The following is a 24,960-nucleotide window of genomic DNA, read 5'->3' as shown; positions in this document are numbered from 1 at the left end:
TTTTAAAAACAGAATATACATGTATTGACGGGTTTCCGTGACAATCAGCAATCTACGATTCTTACAGCTGACAGTGGAGAAGGCACACCGTTTTTCACCTGACATCAGGAAACCGCGCCTCGCCACCCCCCCCCCCCCGGTCATGTAACGCTATTTGATTGGTCGAATGATCAAAGCAGCAACACCGATCTTGGATCAGCAACCCCGCCCTGTGTTGCGTTCATAACTCCCTTACAGCCAAATTTATTTCCTAAAATAAGGTGACGCTAATAAAAACAGCATGTCAATTATAGGGCTATTTTTTCAAGGGGATTCCAACAAGCGCCCCAAATGACCCTCTGCTCCCTCTAATAGCGCTTTTAACCAGAGGCGGGAAGTGCGCTTCATAAGGAATTGGGTGCCATTTTGGATGACGCCCACATGCGACCACATAACATGGCATTAAATGCAATTCACGATGGAAATGTCTTAAAAACAAACTAAAACAAAAAGACAAACTGACTAGTCCATTTACACATTGTAAAAGTAATTCAATATAAAATAAGAACTTGCTTGGAAATTATGGAAAAACTAAGGTGTCATAATTCAGAGTGGGGATATAGTGTCCGTCATCTTGGATTTAATGACAAAATATTCCTACAATGATTTTTCTATACTAGACCATTTATGGTAGCCTGGTACTCATTTGTGATGTCATAGCCCTACCTGCCACTTCCTGTCCCAAGCTGTGTTTGGCCTACTGGGACTGGAATGATGGCACAAATCCAGGGTATAACTGATCCTTAAACCAAAGACTGAGGATCATCTTACGATTCCACCATCCTTATCAGATTAATTAGATACTAACCTAACCACAGGTCTAGAATCAGCCCTAACCTAATCACAGATCTAGGACCAGCCCTAACCTGAAGAGTAAGACACTAATCTAGCCACAGGTATTGGATAAGACGAATAGACACCAATCCTAACCGCAGATCTAGGATCAGCTAGTAGTTGCTTCCTCCAATAGTAGGCCACCTGAGACACAAACAGTACCTATGTCCCAAATGCCACCCTGGTCCCTTCAGAGTGCAGTATTTCTGATCAGACCCCACAGGTCCCGGGCAAAAGCAGTGCACCAAGGGGCTAGGGAGCCATTTAGGACAACAAACAGTTCCCCAGAAATACATGTAACTCCACATTCTAGATGGTTCCACAGGGTCAACAATGAGGACCAGGCTGAGATGCATTTAATGGGACATAAACTGTACAAACTGGAGAGGGAGACAGATCGGAGAGAAACCGGAAAGAGAGGCCGACCAGAAACAAAGAGAGACCAGAGAGTGAGAGAGACCAGAGAGAGACAGACACTGGAGAAAGAACAGGGAGACAGGAGAAAGAGAGACTGGAGGAGAGAGAGAGACCAGGGAAAGAGAGACCAGAGTGAGACAGAGCAAAGAGAGAGACATCACAACACAGACACGTTATGATGTTCTTTGGCTGTTTACAAAGATCCATCACATCTGTTTACACAGATCAGTTAACAATAGAAACGGATCATACTAGATAGACCAGCGGTTCCCACACGGGGGCTGATTTGAATACAAAGTGGTTGTAATGACTTCTTGAACCCTGGGGGAACTAAAGATCCAGAAGCTTCTGTGCAGATAATGTGTTTATTCTCTACAAGCTCTAACATCTTTGCTGAATTATTCCCTCACCTTTGTTTTTCTCACAGTGATCTGATCTGACAGAATTAACACTGCAGCACACCTCTCTGCTTCACACTTCTGATGTCAGCGTTTAAAAGAAAAGAAAAATCTCTGAGGCTATTTGAAGAAAAGTTTTTTTTTTTTTTTTTTAAATGAACACGGGAGTGTGGTTTAACTCCGGTAACAGCAGGGGAACGGGTGCAGCAGCCTCCATACATTTCGGCCCATCATACAGGTTCGCAGTTAAAGACATGAAACAAAACTTCAGCGCGCACAGCGGCCCAATCCATCAAGAGAATAAATAAATGCACAGAACCTTCCGGATATTTAGTGCGTCTTATACTTCTCGCAAAAACAAAAATCCACTTCCACTTAAATGGATTTGCGAGAGAAAAAATAAGCAAATAAAAAATGGTGACCTTATTTGGGACAGATAAGACTCTTAGGAACCCATGTGTGTCCCAGAACTCTGTAGAACTGAGTGGACAGAACCAGCTGGTAAATGAGACTGTAACATCACCGTTTTTATTTTCTACACAGAATTATTTATAACCTCAATAGTTGTTCTCCTTCCTGATGCATTTTAAAACCTTACTTTCTAAATTGAAATACTATCACAAACCGGTTAAAAGTATTTTTGGGACAGACTGTCCTGACTAGAACCAAGACGGCAAACAAGGGTAATGAATACATTATTGGTTTGACTCCGTGGGGGTCATATAATCATTTAACTCAACGGGGCCAGAGCCTATACAATCCGGGATGCCCTGAGATGGAACCGACACAGCGGTTCCCTTGGCAGAGCTTGGAGAGGAACCCGCTCCTAAGACAGTTCTACCAGTCTCCCTCTGTAGACTCCAGGTTCCACATAGCACACAGCACCCCATTCCCTTGGTGGAGACCCTATAAGGGCACGCAGTAGGTCTCTACACAGGGAACAGGGTGGCCTTGGGGAGTTGAAGGGGACACACCTGGAGAAGTTCAATAGGAAACAACAGCGGTCCTGACAGGACTCAACCAGCTAGCTTTAATATATATATACCTTTACACATATAAAACAGGGGAGGGCCTGTCCCTAAGCACACCCCAGCCCCTACGAAGTGCCCCAACACCAAACAGCGCATCATCTCAGGGGGGGGGGGGGTTGACTTAAGGGGCATGGCCCAGCTTTCTTCGTTTAGAAACACACAGCCTGCTTGTCAACGGCCCCCGATCCCCAAGGGGGCACTGTTCTTGATCCGAGTCCGCGGGGCGCGGCAAACGAAGCTCGGCGTTAAGGGAACCGGGAGCCGTTGGCAACGCAGTCACAGCCCGTACAACGACAGAACCACCTAGTACCTGTACACTACCCCCCAACAACCCAACACGGAAAATGACCAAGAGTTTGTTCACGTTAAAAAGGCTACTTCTCCTGTTCTCCACAGACACAGAGTTGTATCAAAAATATGCAGCTTTAGTAAACAAGAGTTCTAGAACATCGTCTTCCTCGTCGTCTTCGGCGGAGCGCGTTGACATCGCCGCCGGGGGAGTACGAGGCCTGGGGGGTTCCTCGCCATGTCGTCACGAAGTCCGTGAGGCGGCGACGGCCCCGTTCAATAATGAAAACCTCCCAGGACACAATCGGCCGTGGTCAGGGTCTGCCGGGGGAGGGAGGGAGACTTCGGAATGGAGCTCAGCCACCACCCTCGGTCGTCCCGAGCCGCGGCCCGACCTGGAAGAAGAACTCCTCCAGAGCAGAAGTGGAAGACTGTTTAGAGGCCGGCTTTTCACCCCGTCAGGCTGTCACTGCCTCTACTTCCTGAACGCATTCTCCCTGCAGGATGGATTCTTCTGGGACATTCCCCTCTTCTCTTCCCACATTTCCACTCCCTGCATTCTTCCGTCCGTCCGTACCTCCTCCCGTCTTCCAAACCACCGTTCCGGCTCAGTCTTTCCTCAGAGTTCTTAGTCCTCCACTTCCTACTTCCTCTCGGCTCCACTTCCTGTTCCCTGGCTCAGTCGACCTTCTCTACCTTGCCGATGATCTTCTCCTCGAAGATGGGCAAGATGGCGTCGTCCTCTCGGACCTCCTCGAACACAACGCCACAGTCAAACTCATCGCTCACCTTCTTGAAGTAGAACCTAGAGGAGACGCAGATGAAACCATATTAAGCGGGTTCAACCTCCTGCTCTAACCCTCAGACCTGTCCCCCCACCAAAGACCGTGTTGCCAACCTATCGATGACTTTGACAAGTGGCTGGGCGCCAGTTTAGCAGCAACCACGATCTCCATGGCGACAACCCCTCACCTGTAGAAGCCCTTCTTGGTGAGCAGCCCCTTGAACTGCCCGAGGGTCACCACGCGACCTTTGACCGTGGTGCGGTAGGGGATGGGCTCGCCACAGAAGTAGTAGGCCACCGTGACGTTCTCACAAGGAGGGATCTGCTTCTTGCTGCTCAGCGACTTGTGCCTGGAGGCAGACGGGCGGAGTCAACATAGAGAAAACTACACACACGGACAAACAACACCCAGCTCAAAAGGTCGCACTTCAACTGGCCGTCTTTCCCGTGAAAACGTGACCTCCAAATGTCTGACCTCTGTTTAGCCTGCAGCAGCGCGGCCCTCCTCCTCTCCTCCTCCAGCCTCCTGCGAGCCTCCTCCAGTTGGGTGAGGGGGTTGGGGGCCGGGTTTGGGGGCATGGTGGGGTCCTGGATGAAAGGGTGCGAGGGCTGCACGTTGTTCCGTAGCTGGGCGCTCACCCAAGGGTGCACTGCCCCAGGACGCTCCACCGAGCTGGGCCTCAGCGCCTCCGCAGGCTTCCTGGAACCCGTGGTACTCCTGGAGGGAGGTGGTGAAAATTCAAAAAGTTCATAAACAATGTCATGATTACTGTACACATGTAAACTACCTGTGTGTGTGTGTGTGTGTGTGTTACCCGTGTGTGTTCTTCTTCTGTCGTAGTGCCTCCCCCTCCATCATCCACTGCAGGATCTTCTGATTCCTCTCCAGGTCCTCCGGTTGTACCTGGGCCTCCTGGACACGCCCCTCATCACATTTACCGGCTGGCTCCGCCCCCTTCTTAGAGCTGCGCTTTGAAAGGGTGCTGCCCTTACTGCTGAGGAACGACACACAGAGACAGACACACACACACAGAGACAGACACACACACACACAGAGACAGACACACACACACACAGAGACAGACACACACACACACAGAGACAGACACACACACACACACAGAGACAGACACACACACACACACAGAGACAGACACACACACACACACAGAAAGAGACACACACACACACACAGAAAGAGACACACACACACACACAGAAAGAGACAGACACACACACACAGAAAGAGACAGACACACACACAGAAAGAGACAGACACACACACAGAAAGAGACAGACACACACACAGAAAGAGACAGACACACACACAGAAAGAGACAGACACACACACAGAAAGAGACAGACACACACACACAGAAAGAGACAGACACACACACAGAAAGAGACAGACACACACACAGAAAGAGACAGACACACACACAGAAAGAGACAGACACACACACAGAAAGAGACAGACACACACACAGAAAGAGACAGACACACACACAGAAAGAGACAGACACACAGAAAGAGACAGACACACAGAAAGAGACAGACACACAGAAAGAGACAGACACACAGAAAGAGACACAGAGAGAGACACACAGAGAGAGACATGTCAGCATGGTAATAAAACAGCGGTCCGGGGTGAAGCAGAGTCCAGATCCCTCAGTCATTCCAGATAACCGTCTCTCCTGAATGACGGACATTTTAACGTTTGTTTCTCAGTCCGACACCCCCCCCCCCCCCCCGGATACAAACCTGTACCCCATGCCCTCCGTGGCCCCCGCCCCGTCGGCGTAGCTGCGGCCCTTGCCGGTGGCGTAGTGATGGGCCTCCCCGTTCCACAGAGGGCCTCCCAGCGTCCGGGGGCCCCCACCCGGCAGCGTCTCCTCAGCCGGGGCCTCTTTGGGCTTGGCTCCTCCCGGGGGGGGGTGATGGTGGCCGTTCTTGTGGTGGTATACCGCTGGCAAGGGAGAGAGAGAAGGGGTTAAACAGCTTGATCCAAGGCTGAGTTAGTTTGACCTAAACATGGTTGAAAGGCAGCTTTGATTTATTAGAATGGAACCCCCAAAGAAGAACAGTGTGAATGGAACCCCCAAAGAAGAACAGTGTGAATGGTACCCCCAAAGAAGAACAGTGTGAATGGTACCCCCAAAGAAGAACAGTGTGAATGGTACCCCCAAAGAAGAACAGTGTGAATGGTACCCCCAAAGAAGAACAGTGTGAATGGAACCCCCAAAGAAGAACAGTGTGAATGGAACCCCCAAAGAAGAACAGTGTGAATGGAACCCCCAAAGAAGAACAGTGTGAATGGTACCCCCAAAGAAGAACAGTGTGAATGGAACCCCCAAAGAAGAACAGTGTGAATGGTACCCCCAAAGAAGAACAGTGTGAATGGAACCCCCAAAGAAGAACAGTGTGAATGGAACCCCCAAAGAAGAACAGTGTGAATGGTACCCCCAAAGAAGAACAGTGTGAATGGAACCCCCAAAGAAGAACAGTGTGAATGGAACCCCCAAAGAAGAACAGTGTGAATGGTACCCCCAAAGAAGAACAGTGTGAATGGTACCCCCAAAGAAGAACAGTGTGAATGGTACCCCCAAAGAAGAACAGTGTGAATGGTACCCCCAAAGAAGAACAGTGTGAATGGTACCCCCAAAGAGAGGTTTAACTCATTACCACTAACCTCTCCTGGCTATCTGCCTCTAAACTCCAGCCTCTGAATTCAATCCTTGCGTGGCTAAATGCTGTTCAATTCCTCACACCCGTAGCATTTATCACATGCTGCTCTGATTTACCCGCCCCACATAAAGTCCAGACAGACACATTCATCATGGAGACTAACCAGGACGAACCCAGATGAATAAACAACATACCTGCTCCCATCCCCGAAAGGTCCCCTCCTTTGGCTCCTGGCTTGTGACCCTTGACCCCGGGGGGGCCCTGGGGCCTCCCAGAGTGAGGGTACCCCACCCCGTCGGGGGAGCGGGACTTGGGCGAGTGTCTGCCCGTGCCAGGCGACTGACAGCCGGGCGTTTTCATCACCCTCTGGACGTGCTCGTCCAAGATGGACTCCGGGTTCTCCTCGTGGGCGTCGTGCAGCGCCAGAACGCCGTTGTACGACGTCTCCGAGTACCTCGAGCCGTAGTGGGACGGGAGTGACGAGGGGGCCGAGAGCTTGCTCCCGTACGGAGGGAGGGAGTTCACCATGGAGACGTCCGCGTCGTCGCCTTCCTCTTCCTGTCAGAGAGTAGGAGAAAAGGAGGCGGGTGTAAAGGAAGCAGCGGGTTGTGTCGTCGCCCACAGACACGCCCAGAGGCGTGGCTACGTACCATTCGGACCCTCTTGAGTCTCTCCTCCAGTCGCTCCTCGGCCTCCCTGTCCCTCAGAACTCCCTCCAGCCGGCTGATGAGGTCGGCAGCGAACCTCTGCGGGTCCACGTGGATGTCCTTGGGCATGCGGTGAGTCCGCTAATAAACACGGGGGGGGGCACAGTTACTCTTGGTGCATTTACAAACATCTCTGCACACTGTGTGTCTATCAATACAGACTGATCACACATCCGCCACTTTGAGTTTAAGATATTCAGGTAAAAACACACAAATGTGTGGCTGCCAAAGGGTAGCAATGTGTTAATAAAACACTGTAGCCATGGATGTTTCCACTCTGACTACAGCACAATCCACAGATCTCATCTCAGCTATCTATCAGGAAAGAATGTCTTTGTTTTTAACAAAAAAAATTTAAAACATGACATTCCACATTAAATTAGTAGCTTATGCACTATATGGAATTGATCACCACAATATCAACCCTTTTCCACACAACAATACAAAGTCAAATGTGAAAGCCTGACTGCCTGATTGTGGTTTGGTTACAGGCCCAGCCGGAGCACATTAGAGTTCTATTAACAGCAGCCTGCAAGCAGTCTGTCTTGCACTTCTCAAACCAGAGCGAAGATCAGAGCGCTCTCAGAGCCACGGGCACAGCGGATGATCATCTTTGCTAATCAGCGGGGCGTTAGCCAGGTACTGGTCAGAAACAGGGAAGCCCCCTTTAAGACTCAACAGGATTCTGACTTAAAGGGGAAGTGTTGTATTTGAAGAACGGCTTGAATACGAACATGCTAACTGGCTAAATCACTTGATGGGAACATTATTCCTGGAACGGAGGAGACCAATAAAGGGCTGAACTTCCAGAACCTCCCACTCCGTAGAGAGGGGAGGAGCCTGACAAAACTCTCAGTGCCATTTAAAAGGTGCAATCCAGTAACATTATCACCCATTGAAACTGCCAAGATCCTTAAATAGGACACCGATTTGAAAAAGTGACATCACCTCATCAAAAAGTGACACCGTCCTGTCTCAGATCACCACCAATCACAAATAAAACGAGGCTCATGTGTGCAGCAGGTCATTTTGGGACGGGACTTCTAAGCCCCGAGATTGGCTTGCAAGGCGAGACCTTTCAGTTGGAAGGAGACCACGGTTCCCACCCCCCCAGGGAATATTCAGAGGGGAGGGGACAACTCACGGGGATATGCGGCAGGGGGACACGCCCATTGGCTTTGGCACTTTCATGCATCTCTCTGCGATGCTGCTTGCGATACCTGTAGGGCGGAATACCATCCCTGAAAAAAAACAAACACTCAGATTAACACAAAAACACAGCTCAGGTCAACGCTCAGTGTGAGTACCGGCGCGCGTACTTACACACTGCTGTCCGTGAGCGACAGCGTATCCACGTCCGAGGCGCTGGACATGCTCTGCTGCTCGCTGTCGTTAGCGCTGGTTGCCGGGGCGTGGGCGTAGCCCATGTTAACGTAGTAGGGGTTAACCACCGGCTCCCTGCATGGCCTGGGGACGACACAAACAGTCAGACACACACACACACGCCGCTTCGTCATGAACTCAACGCACACCCAACCTTCTTAGTCTCCTACCTGTACTCACGGCTGTCCCCAGCTGTCCGACTGGTCGATACTCTGTGGGGTGCCGTCTCCATTAGCAACCTCTGAGTCAGCCTGCTGGCCGGCGTATCTCTGCTGTCCTCCTCTTCCTCTTCCTCCTCCTCCTCATCCTCCCGGCACCTGAATCACAGTTACCATCATTCGCACAGTACATGTAGCGTGGCAGTTTATGTAGAGACGGCCCCTTCAGAAGCACTGCTAACCACACACCTCTCCTCCTAGATCGCATCAATTAAGCGCAAAGATTTTATTTGGTTTGTTTTCTTGTCCCAAAACTTAAAAAGGTGCGTCTTGGTTTGTTTCAAGCTCTGTAGTTATCCTTTGAACATGGAATACAAAGAGGGTAAAACAGAAACTGGGATAAAACTAAACCAAATTAGACAGCACACAAAATAGATTTTATAGGGCCCTAAAATGTACATTTTAGAAAACTATCCAAAACACCCCAAACAAACTCATTACATCAGAATCTCAATTCCCATTTAAACGGCCTGAAGCAGCTGTTTTGAGTATATTGTAATAATTGCTGTATCTGGAAAACAAAGCAGGAATACAGAGAGTATCCAGGCCATGTTGCACGCACACTGACAGCCAGAGACACAGGCACAGGCAGCCAGAGACACAGGCACAGGCAGCCAGAGACACAGGCACAGGCAGCCAGAGACACAGGCACAGGCAGCCAGAGACACAGGCACAGGCAGCCAGAGACACAGGCACAGGCAGCCAGAGACACAGGCAGCCAGAGACACAGGCAGCCAGAGACACAGGCAGCCAGGCAGACACACAGCCAGGCAGACACACAGCCAGGCAGACACACAGCCAGGCAGACACACAGCCAGGCAGACACACAGCCAGGCAGACACACAGCCAGGCAGACACACAGCCAGGCAGACACACAGCCAGGCAGACACACAGCCAGGCAGACACACAGCCAGGCAGACACACAGCCAGGCAGACACACAGCCAGGCAGACACACAGAGTGACACAGACCTCCATTCCACGTCCTCGGTGAGGGTGGGTAGGTATCCAGGTCCAGTCAGGCCTGGTCCGGTACCCGAGGATGAGCTGTGGTCACTGGGTGGCTTGGGGCTCTCACCCCCCGTCCGGGTGTACTCCAGGTACAGGTCAGACTTGAGGAACAGAGGGTAGGTGTTGTCCTCCATGGTGCTCTGGATCTCTGTCTGAGCCTGGGGGACAACGGGTCAGGGGGACAAGGGGTCAGGGGGACAAGGGGTCAGGGTTTAGGGACATTTGATGTCAATAAAAAAAAAAGTCCATATTCATTTAGGCTATGAAAAAGTCACCTGGAAAATGTAAACACTGCACAGTGTAACTACAATGCACAGTGTAACTGGGTAAATACACCCAAGTTGTTCAGCGCATAAATCATGTTTTTTTGGTGTGTTTTTTAACTACAATAACCATAATCCATTGCGCACCGGGCTACATGGGGCGGAGCCAGGCGGAGCATTTATTGCGACAGAAAGCTCTCTCTGCTGTAGCATTAACGTTTCTGCCGGATAATGGGCAGGAACAACTAGTGATTAGAAGCTGTTGTGCAATTGTGGAACCTACTGTAGCCAACTAGCTAGCTGTTTTGTAAGCAAAGAGTCTGTGTCCGTGAGTGCTAGCGAAGCGTCACGCAGGCATTTTGCTTAGTAGGTTTATCTGGATTTTCAAGCACCCTAAAACAAATTTGGACCATGTTTGCACTGCTCAACAAAATAACATATCGGGTAGATTATATTTGTTTCTGTTGATGGTTAAAATATTCCCTGAGATAAATGTTGGTTATCTATGGAAAACAGCCTATGGTGAATAGCCTGTCATAACCAGGTTATATGGGAATCAAGCAACAACATGGCCCCTGTGTCTTCAAAACAGTGATGCAGCACATTCCAATGTTCACCTCACACAAACGTACACTGATAAATGTCCCGAAACAAAAGCGCAACGCTGCAATTCTCCCCTTACTTTGCAACTCCTGATGGCTAGCCTCTGTCTTCAGGCAGCTAGCAAGTAGCTACAAGCTGGCTGTGTACTAGTGACGCTAGGCCAGCTAAATAGATGAGGGGAGCGCTAAGATAACATCACATCGCTGTCCAGCCATTGAGCTGCCTGGCTGCTGTGAGTAAAAATGAGAAGACTGACTACAGTCAAATAATGCTGAAGTCTTGAATAAAAACACTCTAATATTAAATTGTGTGTTGAAAGAATGCAGTGGGCACAACCATCCCAACAAATAAGGGCTTGTCATAATGTAATCCAACCAGAAGAGAACAGGTTTTAAAAGGCACCAACAATTTGGTACTAAAGACAAGTAAGCCTTGTATGAACCAGAACAACCAATTAGGAGCTCATCTGCTCATCTCACCCTGTCTCGAGGTGTGGGCCAGAGTGACACACACCTCGAGACAGGGTACTAGCCTGTTCAAGTATAGCCTACGTGAATCACAGTAGAGCATCAATTAGCATGCAGCATTACAGCAGAGTGCATCCTATTCGTCCTTCATCCATTAAAACATAATCATGTTAGACTGCAGACCCCTTCACTCCGGTCCATTAAAACATTATCATGTCAGACTGCAGACCCCTTCACTCCGGTCCATTAAAACATTATCATGTCAGACTGCAGACCCCTTCACTCCGGTCCATTAAAACATTATCATGTCAGACTGCACACCCCTTCACTCCGGTCCATTAAAACATTATCATGTCAGAATGCACACCCCTTCACTCCGGTCCATTAAAACATTATCATGTCAGACTGCAGACCCCTTCACTCCGGTCCATTAAAACATTATCATGTCAGAGTGCAGACCCCTTCACTCCGGTCCATTAAAACATTATCATGTCAGACTGCACACCCCTTCACTCCGGTCCATTAAAACATTATCATGTCAGACTGCAGACCCATTCATTCACCGTTCATCCATTAAAACATTATCATGTCAGACTGCAGACCCATTCATTCACCGTTCATCCATTAAAACATTATCATGTCAGACTGCACACCCATTCATTCACCCATTAAAACAGTGGATTTTAGCACATTCATCTTTGATCCATTAAAACATTATCATGTCATCTTTCACCCATTAAAATGTGTCAGACTGCAGCCCGCTGACCAATCCATCATCAGTACCTGTTCAAACATGGCCGGGTCCAGGTGCAGTCTGACCACACAGTCACCCATTAAAACATTATCATGTCAGACTGCACACCCATTCATTCACCCATTAAAACAGTGGATTTTATTTTCCATCATCAGTACCTGTTCAAACATGGCTGGGTCCAGGTGCAGTCTGACCACACAGTCTCTGATGAAGCTCTTGGTAGCCGGTTTGATTTGCCTGGACACGATGCCGTTACCATCCAGAACATACTTCCTGTAAGGGCAGGTAGGTTTGGGTTAGCAGCCGAGACACAGAGGGTTACCGAGTCAAGTTAACAGGAGAGGGAGAAAGACAGGAATGGACAGAGAAAGAGGGACAGTTTAACAGGAGAGGGAGAAAGACAGGAATGGACAGAGAAAGAGGGACAGTTTAACAGGAGAGGGAGAAAGACAGGAATGGACAGAGAAAGAGGGACAGTTTAACAGGAGAAGGAGAAAGACAGGAATGGACAGAGAAAGAGGGACAGTTTAACAGGAGAGGGAGAAAGACAGGATGATGAGAAGGATAGAGGTAACAAGAGAAACAGAAGGAGGAGGATGAACAGTAACAGGAAACAGAGAGAGGTATGTAGAGTGAGGTAAAACAAGTGAGACAGAGTGAAATAAGGGCAGGTCAACAGGGGGAGACAATAAAGAGAGGGATGGAGAGGAGAGAAAGGATAGCGTTAGGTTAACGGGACAAAAAAAGACAGAAGGAGACAGAAACATTCCACCTCCTCCAGCACTCCACCTGTAAATGGCTTTCGCCAGCTTGGGCCTTTTCTCCTGACTGCTCTTCCTGAAGCCGGAGCAGGCAAACCAGAAGTCCAGCAGGTCTCCACAGCCCTCCTGAATCAGAAAGCCCCGGAACAGCTGGATGCCCTCCTGGTCATCCAGGAGAGAGTGGAGCGACTCGGCCCACTTCAGATAGGGCGGCGTCGGCGAGGCGCTGCCCTCCGGCTCGTAACCCAGGTCCAGGTCGGGGCGCCTCGGCGTCGGGGTGGCGGGGGGCTCACTGCCGCGGAAGGAGGGCTCCGTTTTGGAGGGGTGGTAGTAGGAGGACTGGCTGGGGGGCCGCGGGCAGCCTCCGTGTCCGGAGGAGAGGTGACGGTTAAGGTGGGGTTCCCGGTCGCCTCCCTCTTCTCCGGGGACGGGGGGTCGGGGGGCGTCCTCCGTGAAGTGGCTGTGGGGGTGCACCCCAATCCCTCCACAACCCATGTGGTCGCCCCCGCCTACCACCCCTCTGTATGCCCCCTGTGGGTCTGGGACCACACTCATGTCTCTGGCTGGGAACCACTAGACAGGGTTCCAGTCACACCCAGACCTCGAGAACAGATGAAGACGTAGAATACTCCCTGGGGGGAAGAGAGGAATGAGAGATGCACAATACTGACTGGAAGAAGGGTTGAGATGGGGAGCCTGGAGAGAGGTGGATGCCCAATCAAACGCACATTGCAGTATTTACACAGTAGCTCTTTTCAACATTGAAAATCACCAACAGTCAAATGTCAACATCTCCCTCACAAGCATGGGGGGGGGGGAAACACAGCACAGACACTGCGTTAGCATAACAATGGCGGATCTGAATGAATCCCTGCCCTATTCTCACTGGGAGGACAAAGTGGATTGAAAGGCAGGAATAAGGGAATCAGAAAATGTACAGAAGTGTAGTTGTGACTTACAAGACAGCACCATTAGAGGTCAATATAATTTGTTTATTGTAAAATCCATCAAATGTATTTTTACTGCAGCAGAGGATGAATACACATAACCAGAAAAAACCCAGACAGCAAGCAAAACAGACTAACTATTGCAGCATTTTTGTAGCGAATCTGAATGTAATTTTCCTCTGTATTTCACCACAACAAAGACAACGTTTTGAAACTAAAAATAAATAGACAGCTAGCTAATCAAAGAGGTTACACCTGTCAATAGTCAACCGTTCTGACCTAAACTTACACAACAATGATAGCTAACAACAAAGGCAAACACAAACTAGCTAGTAAATTAAACAATAAACATTTGCTTAACATTAATTGATAGTGAGTTACATGAGCTTGCTGGTGTGTTGTATTATAAGCCAAAGGTTGCGGTGTCTCAAATTAACCAGCCTAGGTTTGTAACAATAGCGTACCGGTAATATTAGATAGATAAATTAGGCTACACTATGTCAACAACAACCATCGGCTTGCACATTGTGTGTAATCTACTAGCTAGCTAGTTAGCAACTTAAGTAACAATGCATTTCGAAGTTGGCTAGCTAACGGTTGTCTCTCTTTTGCGGCTAGCTAGCCTATCCCTCCTATGGCTTTGAAGTGGGATCCCATTCATCTTGGTCTCTCGCAAAGACGTTGGGGGAGGGGTACAGGCAACAAACTCCACAACCACACAAGACGGGCCTGCTGCCTTCTCTTTCCTCCACCAAACCACTTTAGCTAGCCTGCTACACAAGCTAGCTACTTTACACAGTAAACAACTTGCCATACTGGTAGTCGGATGGCTAGCAACTGAGCGCTACCTGAGCGGGATATCAACATTCCTAAGCCGTAGGGTCGATCAAAGCGCAACAGCCCCAGATCCTTCGATCAAGGAGAAAGCGACGGCACGTTTCACCCCGCCGCTTGGCTAAGCGCTAGCAGGCTAGCTAGATAAACCCCAAAACACCCCTTCTTTTAGTAGCTAAAAGTCTCCAACCTACTGTATCTGAAATCCCGCACCCCGTTTTCCACCGCATCGGGGACAGTGGCGAGAACAGCAGTCTGTGAAACGCGGCATAAGGACAGCTTTGAGGTAATTAAACGTGAAAGAAAACAACCGTTCAGGCTTGCCCTCTCAACTCCCCATGGTGGTCTCCAACACACTCCAAGCGGAGAGAGAATGCGTGCGTGAGTCGGGTCGGTGTGTTCAACAGCGCCACGTCTGTTCTGACCAAGACATTACACCCGACCAGGACGTCTTTGCAATGTCCGGGGGAGCGAAATGTAAAGAACGTCGCGTATTAAATAAACATGAAAACAAAAATAAAAGGGAAACCATTGAATGGACTCGATTCAGAGGAACCTCATTTCAATTGGTCATGGTAACAACATAATTTTGTCATTTGTTGATTTTTTCAGATAAAATACTAGAAGACCATTGTAAAAACAAATATATATATATATAATTTTAAACATACATTAACTTGTCTAACCGCGTATTTCATAAGTCTGTTATTATGCAGAAACAGGCGTTATACGTTTAAGAATAAATTATAAAAAATGGACAACGAAAATATAAATTAGCCGTATGAATACAAAATTCAATCGGGAGATTATTTTTACACTGTTTATTCAAAATACCTCGTAAAATAGAATGGCGTTTCCTGAAGTGTCACATTTAAACGGTTATAGGGTCCAAAGTCGGCTAAAAATCCTACAAGCGCTCAATAAAAACGAAGCTGAAGCACAAGTACTATATTGTCTAAGAATTCGTTGCAGAAAAATAAGCGAATGTCTTAAATGAAATGAAATGGAAAACAACAAACGATAGCCCAAAACACGCAGAAAAAGAGTCAAACCCACTATACATACCTTTCTTTCCTTGGAACTCCAGTCGCCCGGCGCAGAACCCATCTCCTGATTTACTGACAGTAGAACAGCACGAGAGCATACCGCAGCAGACGAGCATGTCGATCACGCGCCCCTAGTCAGCCTGTCAGTCCGTCAGTCATCGACCTGTTGAGAGAGGGGGAGGGAGGGGGGGGGAGAGAGAGACGGAAATGGGAGGCGGGTGGGTTTATTCAATAATAAAAGTAGACTAATTAGGGAAGGGACTTATATTCTAGTCCAACTGCAATCGAACATTGCTTTTGTTGACTATCCGCGTTAATTATAGTCTAGGACTGACATCGAACTCAAATTATACAGTAGGTCTCTAATACCGTAGAGCAGTCTAAGGCGTGCTTAAATAGTGCCAACTGTCCACTACAGTCTAGGTTTGAGATGGCAGGTATATGGCCTGGATATCTATTGGCGGAGGCATATTGGCCAAGCATCACCAGGGTAAGGGGTGGCACATTCAGAAGAGATTTCCTTGTTCCCACGCGCTCCGCAACAACTTCAGTGCCAAAGCTAACCCAGGTCATCAGCTGAAGAAGCGACACACACAAAGATCTGACCGATGTACTGGTTGGAAGTGCATTGTGGGGAAAAAGGTACGAATACTTGCTGCAATCTTCAAATTTTCTCTTAGAAATGTCTATGACGAGACAGGAGGGGAGGCTATAACAAAACAACACTCCAAGCAAAAGCTTATATATAGGACTTCAATGTTATTGAACAGGTGTTTGTCTAACGCCCATTATGAATATAATGGCTATCATTGTTACCTTAAAACAGCTGCACCGAAGATTCCTGAATGGCGCCCCCACGCACTACTCCTCCAGGGGGCTGGGACCACTCTCCTCCCAGACATAACGGGGGGGGCACACTCCCTGGCCATGGGTTCCCTGCCCATACAAGCCTGGAACAGGAGAGACATGTAGAGAAAGATACACAGGGTCAGAGACACACAAGAGAAACATCATCACTGTTACCATGGTAACCCCTGTAACTGCTCTACACTTACTGTGATCCGTCAGATCCTTTTAACTGTTACTGTGATCCATCAGATCCTCTAAACTGTTACTGTGATCCGTCAGATCCTCTAAACTGTTACTGTGATCCGTCAGATCCTCTAAAATGTTACTGTGATCCGTCAGATCCTCTTAACTTTTACTGTGATCCGTCAGATCCTCTTAACTGTTACTGTGATCCATCAGATCCTCTTAACTGTTACTGTGATCCATCCGATCCTCTAAATTGTTACTACCAGATGACATAGAGCCCATGTGCTCCTCACTACTGGTGTCTCCCAGGGCTCCTCACTACTGGTGTCTCCCAGGGCTCCTCACTACTGGTGTCTCCCAGGGCTCCTCACTACTGGTGTCTCCCAGGGCTCCTCATTACTGGTGTCTCCCAGGACTCCTCACTACTGGTGTCTCCCAGGGCTCCTCACTACTGGTGTCTCCCAGGGCTCCTCATTACTGGTTTCTGCATGGTTCTGTTCCAGGCCCTTTCAACTTCTATCATAATACCAAGTCACTTGGCTCAGTTATTATACTCACATGTTCTTTCCTGTCATTGTTATGATGATACCACCCAAGAAATGTGCTCCTTCCCCTATTCTGATGCTGGAGGGGTGACTCACATTTTTGCATGTCTGGCAGAAATCTCTGCTTGGTTGTCAACCTACCACCTGAAGCTCAACCTCCACAAATCAGAGCCTCGCTTTCTCTGGGGGAAAGCCTGTTTGCTTCAAGACATTATTATCGCGGTCGACATCATGGTGTCCCCCTCCAAAAGTGCAAAGAACATTGACATGACCACAAAACATCCTCCATGCTCTAAAACACTGGTAACAATGTCATTCCATGGAGGGCCGAGAGTTAGCTGGTTTTGGCACCTCCTGGTACTGGTTTCTACCTTGTACTTGATTGGTTAAAGTCACTGATTAGTTTGGAACTCCCCTCACCTCATTGTGTAGGTTTTAAGTCAACACCAAATTAAAAGTAAAAAAACTAACCCCAGAAGCCTCTGGGCTTCCAGCTGGTTCATTACACTCCCCTGCACTACAACATTCATAGATCAAAAGCTCACCTCACACAGGAAATGGTACTGGTGCAGGGGCCAGCACACCCCTGCAACATATCCAGAATGCCGCAGCCTGTCTGTTGTTCTCCCAGGTCCCCCACTCATCTTAACCCAATGGCTTCCAGTGGAAGTTGCACTAAGTGGGAAGTGTACTAACTATAACTAAATGTACATAACAGTCTGCTGAATGACAAAACATTTTAAATAACCTCTTTAATCATGGTAACCACAGTAATGACTTTAACCATGGTAACCATAGTTACCAATGTAACCACCTTAACTACTGTAACCACGGTAACCAGTAGCCACCATGGAGCATCTCCGTGCTTAACCCTGCAGGAAAAGTTTTCACCTGTTTGTTAAGTTGTTTCCTCCTTTCACCCCTGCACGCTACACTGTACATGGCTAGCATGTCAAGGACCTCAAACACACACACACACACACACTTACACACACACACACTCCCCAGCGTGGAGACAATGTTGTGCCAATGTAATGATGGTGTATAGAAGACGGATCAGTTTGACCTTTTATCATATCTAGTTGGCATGTTGCTGCTTATGAATCAATAACGACCCTCTGTTTCTGCGTGCGTGTGTGTATATGTGTGTGTGTGTGTGTTTCTGTGTGTGTGTGTGTGTGTTCCTAAGGGAATACCGTCTAAGCCCTGAACCAAAGGTCACCTGGCTGGGGAGCTGAAGACACACCGCCCCCCCCACTCCTTAAGGATGTATGTGCGTTTTAATCCACTTACTGCCCCCCCCAACAGCCTTTTCTGCTCTGCATGTGACCTCACACACACACACACACACACTCACTCACACACACTCACACACACACACACTCACTCACACACACACTCTCACACTCACACACACACCCACACACACTCACAAACACACACACACACACACACACACTCACACACACACTCTCTCACACACACACACACACACACACACACACTCACTCACACACTCACTCACACAAACACACACACGGCCGGCCATTCCTTAATGACACCATGTGATTTATAATGTCAGAATGTTTCTGTAGTGCTGACGCAAATGATCAGGTCCACTACCTGACAAGAACACACATCTATGAACACACCTGCTGAGCTCAGGGAAACGGGTCAAAGAACACACACATGCATGCAGACACACACTCAATCACATGGACAAACACACACACACACACTTTACCACCTTAAAATAAACAAGTCAGATAATAGTGACAAAATAGGTCCACATTCATGTATACCGCTTTTGTGTAGTGTGTGTGTTGTGTGTGTGTAGTGTGTGTGTGTAGTGTCTAGTGTAGTGTTGTGTGTGTGTGTGACGTAATGCTGAAACACACTCAAGGACAGGTTCATGCCATAAACCATGCTGCCTCCAGAATACGTGACTTGACCCACGGAAGGCTGTCGCTGTGTGAGATAACAGTGAACAATTGATTACCTGCACCGCCGTCTCGTCAGAACCCAAGGCCTTGATTGACACCCAATCAAAGCGTGACTTTGGTACCAGGCAATGGGATGAAAATAAAACACTGAAAGAACCTGCTGGTCTATATGAAGTCATACACAGGGTGCTTCAAACCGTGAAAACTGACTGGCTGAAAGCCATGGTATATGAAAGAGTATACCATGGGTATGATAAAAATATATTTGCACTGTTCTAACGGAGTTGGTATTCAGTTTATAAAACCAGTAACTGTGAAACAGATAAGATTGCTTACAGTTAGTCTGCTGATGACATTAAAAGTTTCTGTTTCAGTCATTTAGCAGATGCTTGCATCCACAGCGACTTACCTGAGCAGCTGAGTTTAAGTGCCTTGCTCAAGGGCATAATAACTGTTTAAAAAAAAACTATTTTTAGCTTGTCAGCTTTGGCATTAAAGCCCAAGTTGCAGATCTTTCACTTATTGGACCACTTGGTCAGGATTTCCCAGACTGCAGAAAATAGTAAATGAATCATGAAGCCTGCGATTGAGTGTCATTGGTGTGTCATTTTAAGCTGATAAAAACACAAATGTGACACATCTGGGGGACCAGAGGAGGGTTTGGGAAACCTTGCACTAGGCTATTGCACTAACAGCTGTATACTTAAAAACATGAATACATTTGCACGGGGACCAATTTCAGTAACGGTATAATCAAAGATGTGACATAAGTGAGTGAGTAAAAAAAACTCAGAAACACCTTATAATAAGCCAACTTCTCCAATTTGTGGCACGTGACAACTTCCTGTTGTTGTTACTATGGCTAACCATTCCAAAACATTACAGCCTCCTGTCTCATCAATACAAAATAATACACATAATTTGTCTCTGCCAAGCTGTAGTGTAACTAAATACACGTTTAAGTGATTTATCAGACACTCAGAACCAGAGCAACTTACGACAAGTGTCAAGTGCCTTGGTCAGTGGCACAAGATATTTTCTACTTCTCGGCTTGGGGATTCAAACCAGTGACCTTTCATTTACTGGCTACACCCTTTAATCACTAGGCTATCAAAGCAGCTTAAAACTAAACATGGTTCTCTGTAGCAAATGTTTACTATGGATTTACATGTTATTTTTGAAAAGCCACTATCATCGTCAACCCATTAAGGCCTGCTAGGGGACTATATGTAAATAATTAACCCACAAAAAATAATCCAGAGGAGGAATCCAGTAAAGAGTATTAACACTAACCCTTTGTCTCAGAGTCATAGAGGAGGAATTCAGTCAAGAGTGTCTAGACTAACCCTTTGTCACGGAGTCTTAGAGGAGGAACCAAGTTGTGAGTATTGAGACGCACTCTTGATCTGTGTGTCCTGGCCTGGGGTCCTTTGTTCCAGCTGCTAGGGCAGATTTAGGCGTCCAAATGGGTCCTGACTGAAACAGGCTTATCTTCTCTCACACAAAGAGCCATTTAACGACTGAAAAGAGGAGTGACATCTTCATTATATACCTCGGAAAAAGAGACAGACCTCAGAGCTCACAGGAATAAAAGGTATACCTCTCAAATGGCACACTATTCTCAGGGTAGTTCACTGCGTTTGACCAGCACCCATGGGGTAGAGGAGCAGTATGTAGGGAGGGAGTTCCATTTAGGGTGCACCCCTGGAGGATGGCCATCAGGAGAGGCTTGTTAAAGGCAAGTCAAGGGGGCACCACCTAAGACAATGTTACTTATTGATATTTGTCTTGAGATTTAAAATACCGAATGAAGAGTGAGGATTTGCTGGCTATCATCAGAATTCTGCCCGGGTTTCATTAACATGAATCTAACGAGAGCCTGTTGCAATTAAAACCGAAATCTTTCCAGCGCCCTGAACACGCTCATTACCGAGTAACATCCAAGAAAATAAAGAAAGAGAGAGAAAGCAAAGAAATGACAGAGGTATATAAATCCATTCATTCCTCCCTTGTTCTTTTTCAGCCCGACTCGGGCCTGGAGAGAAAGAAAACAGGAGGAGTGTCAGAGTGTCTGCCATGGCGTCCCGCTGATGTGTATTGTGACTGGGTGAATATAGAAAGACCAATATGGCCTCCTGCAAAGCGGGATTAGCTACACTGGATTAAAAGATTTACCTCCTGACGCTTATTCAAATATTGTTTCACGTGTTGTCACCCAGAATCCCAAAGAAACGACCTAATGCCCAGCACCGAAAAAAGAACCCTAAGGAAATCAGAATCTTTCCTCGCTACGAAATAGATCTGCAAAACGCATTCCATTTCATTCCGGAATGAGAATGTGGAATCAGAACGTTGTGTCTTGGTAAGACAATGGCGAAGGGTTCCAAGGCATTCCGCAACCCCGGAGGAGTGGATGATGGGAAGGGGGACGGTGTGAGAGATGGACGGATGGATGGAGCGGGACAGATGAGAAAAACTCCAGCAAGGCAAAGATGAAAATCGGCATGAAAGCGCGTCATGATCTTTGCGGCGATGGCTTTTTTCTGGACTCTCTGCTGGCAGTCAAACCAATTGATGTGGTTCCTTTGATGCTGAGAAAGGCCTGGGATACTGAAGGACCATAAGGACCATGATGAAAGGAGCGAAAGAAAGAGTCGGGGAAAAGGCTGTTATTAGATTAGAAGAAGAGGGGAAAACACGACAACAAACGGGTCGGACGGCGCCGCGCGGCGAAACGAGGAGAACAACGGGCTTTGTGGCATGCGGCAAGGCGGTGAAGGCAAGGCGGTGAAGGCTGATTCTTACCGTGGCGGTGATGTGTTGGGGTCGGTGATGGCGGGTCAGACCCGTCGTCATCCTGTTATAAGGGTGCCAGAAGACACGGCGACGGTTCTGAGCCGTCCAGCCCTTGGGCTCCCGTGGACGTCCCGCGGTGGAAGTGGTCGCCATCTTTGTGTCGTTGTCTTGGTTATCAGCCCTTCCCTCTCCTCCTCTCTCCTCATCCCTCTCTCCTCCAGTCACTCCACCCCTCCCTCCGCTTCTTGTTCTGGTGATGTCATCGCGCAGCAGCGGCATCGACGGGAAACGAAGGCCCTCTACGCTCCACAGGGGAACCAGAATGGAGTGCAGGGGGCCCCGCCGTCTACACACACACGCACACACGCACACACACACACACACACACTGATATGACAAACACAAACATCAGAAACCCATACAAACATTACACACACAAACATCACACACACACGGACACACACTCCAAGTAGACGCTCAGTAGAAAGGACATCAGTCTGACAGAGGCCCCCCATTGAGCCGGCTCTGCGTTTGATGTTGAATTTAACAGCTTCATTCATCTCTCCTTCTCTCTGTCCGTCTCTCTCTCTCTCTCTCTCTCTCTCTCTCCCTCTCCCTCTCTCTCTGGCCCTCTCTCTCCCTTTCTACTCTCTTTCTTCCTCTCTCTCTCAAGCCTCTTTCTTTACTCTTCCATTTCTCTTATCTCTCACCCCCCCCTCCCTTCCTCTTTATATTCTCTCTCTCCTTACTGTCTCTCCCTGTTTTTGCCTTTCTTTCTCTCAAGCCTCTCTCATTTCTCTCTCTTGTTCAATACCTTCTCAACTCTTGTTAATATTGCATGTGTGTGTGTGTGTTTCTGTGTGTGTTTTACCCCAGAGAACCCTTCTGTCTCCAGCCAGTGTCTCTAGTTCATCTACCAGCTGGTTCTCTTTGAAGTCTTCATACATAATCACCATTCATCTTCCTCCTTTGATCACCCTTTTTTTTTAATCCTGATTGAGTTGTGTTGACATGCAATTTTTGTATATGTGTGTGTATGTGTTCTGTATAATTCTATGTTATAGTTTGAGCGAGTGTTGGCCAGGGGAGGTGTATATGATGATGCAGAAACCATCCATGTTATAACGCTAGTCTGATCTACTGTCTATGCCCTCAAGGACACATCATGGGGTGCATCTCAATACCCTCAAGAACACATCATGGGGTGCATCTCAATACCCTCAAGAACACATCATGGGGTGCATCTCAATACCCTCAAGAACACATCATGGGGTGCATCTCAATACCCTCAAGAACACATCATGGGGTGCATCTCAATACTCTCAAGGCCACATCAATGGGTACATCTCAATACTCTCAAGAACACATCAAGGGGTACATCTCAATACTCTCAAGCAGACATAATGGGGTCATCTCAATACTATCAAGAAGACATCATGGGGTCATCTCAATACTCTCAAGCACACACCATGGGGTCATCTCAATACTCTCAAGAACACATCATGGGGTACATCTCAATACTCTCAAGGCCACATCAATGGGTACATCTCAATACTCTCAAGAACACATCAAGGGGTACATCCAAATAATCTCAAGCAGACTTCATGGGGTCATCTCAATACTATCAAAAATACATAATGGGGTCATCTCAATACTCTCAAGCAGCCACCATGGGGTCATCTCAATACTATCAAGAAGACATCATCGGGTCATCTCAATACTCTCAAGCAGACATCATGGGGTACATCTCAATACTATCAAGCAGACATCGTGGGGTACATCTCAATACTATCAAGAAGACATCATAGGGTACATCTTAATACTATCAAGAAGACATGGACTAGAGCAAACTTAAGATGTTTCAGCACAGTGGTTTATGGAGCCTAAGAAGGTACATAGAGAGGGGCCTGGTTCCATGGGTTGTTCAGTCCTCTTTGTGCTGCCAAGTGGAAATTATAAGAGTATATGGCCTTTTAACGGTAGATGTTTATTAAGGTTTTCAAATGTTCAGATGACCGGCGAGTCACCAATAATACTACTATCACTTATCAGGATGAAATGTAAATATCAAACGGCTTTCATAATCAAGCTTTTAAACATAATAGTAATAGAGGTTGACAGTGGTTGTAGAGGGTATCAGTGGTTATCGAGGTTGACAGTGGTTATAGAGGGGGACAGTGGTTATAAAGGTTGACAGTGGTTATAGACAAGGACAGTGGTTATAGAGGGTGACAGTGGTTATTGAGGGTGACAGTGGTTATTGAATGGTTATCACAGTCATGTGATCTCTCCTCTCCATCTATGTTCAGAGCCCGGCCAGTCATGTGACCTCTATATTTTCCATCTAAACCACAGAGAACGCCCGGTTCTTTCACCCCCTTTCATAATCTTCCCTTGTCTCTCCTCCTCTCCTCTCTTTTGACCCGCTCCCCCGCTCTCCTCTCCCCACCTCTGCCCTCTTCTCTCCCTCCTCTTGTTTCTCTCTCCTCTCCATCTGTCTTCAAACCACTGTCAGTCAATGGACCCAAACCACTGTGTGTGTGTGACCCAGGTTCTGGGGCACATATTAGGACTCTAAATCTGTCTCTCAGCAAATCCATCATACGATTCTACCAACGCCATCGCCTGTTTCTACCAACGCCGTCATCTGGTTCTACCAACGTCATCATCTGGTTCTACCAATGCCGTCATCTGGTTCTACCAACGCCGTCATCTGGTTCTACCAATGCCGTCATCTGGTTCTACCAACGCCGTCATCTGGTTCTACCAACGCCGTCATCTGGTTCTACCAATGCCGTCATCTGTTTGTACCAACACGGTCATTTGTTTCTCCAGCATCCATATGGTAGATAATAGCAAGGTTGTAGGCTTGAAAACCAACAATAAAGAGTTCAGCCTACAGAAAGCAGGTCAGCCTACAGAGAGGAGTCAGTCTACAGGGAGGTGTTCAGCCTACAGAGAGGATTCAGTCTACAGGGAGAAGTTCAACCCACAAGAAGGAGGTCAGCCTACAGAGAGGAGCAAAGCAAAGAGACACTTGTCAGTAGAGTCAGCAGACCCAGCTAAATCAGGGCTTGATGTGGAAACTGTTTTACATAGAACCCAGCACATCACTACAGGCTCAGTGTTCCACATAGAACCCAGCACATCACTAAAGGCTCAGTGCTTCACAT

General features: G+C 47.7%; 1 protein-coding gene across 1 annotated transcript; it reads right to left on the bottom strand.

Annotated features, from left to right (window-relative positions):
- Positions 1-375: 375 nt before the first annotated feature.
- LOC105030252 (axin-1) lies at positions 376-14,883 on the bottom strand. The gene is made up of 14 exons (XM_010903980.5): positions 14,617-14,883; positions 12,670-13,273; positions 12,039-12,153; positions 9,755-9,951; positions 8,737-8,883; positions 8,507-8,650; positions 8,328-8,424; positions 7,127-7,264; positions 6,671-7,034; positions 5,553-5,757; positions 4,607-4,786; positions 4,267-4,509; positions 3,980-4,141; positions 376-3,812 (listed from the first exon to the last, which is right to left on the bottom strand). Exons 2-14 carry the CDS (start codon positions 13,194-13,196, stop codon positions 3,686-3,688), a joined length of 2,646 nt encoding a protein of 881 aa, XP_010902282.2. The 5' UTR covers positions 13,197-13,273; positions 14,617-14,883; the 3' UTR covers positions 376-3,685.
- Positions 14,884-24,960: the final 10,077 nt, after the last annotated feature.

This window comes from Esox lucius, chromosome 9 (assembly GCF_011004845.1).
Source record: "Esox lucius isolate fEsoLuc1 chromosome 9, fEsoLuc1.pri, whole genome shotgun sequence".
Lineage (NCBI taxonomy): Eukaryota > Metazoa > Chordata > Actinopteri > Esociformes > Esocidae > Esox > Esox lucius.
The sequence above is the reverse complement of the archived record's forward strand: the minus strand, read 5'-3'. Positions and strand labels throughout refer to the sequence as shown.

Coding starts and splice junctions, on each gene's coding strand:
- LOC105030252 (XM_010903980.5), bottom strand. CDS start 13,196: ATGAGTGTGGTCCCAGACCCACAGGGGGCATACAGAGGGGTGGTAGGC. Junction 9,952..12,038: donor ACCCAGCCATGTTTGAACAG/GTACTGATGATG, acceptor GTTGTCCCCCAG/GCTCAGACAGAGATCCAGAG. Junction 4,510..4,606: donor CAGAAGAAGAACACACACGG/GTAACACACACA, acceptor ACCTCCCTCCAG/GAGTACCACGGGTTCCAGGA.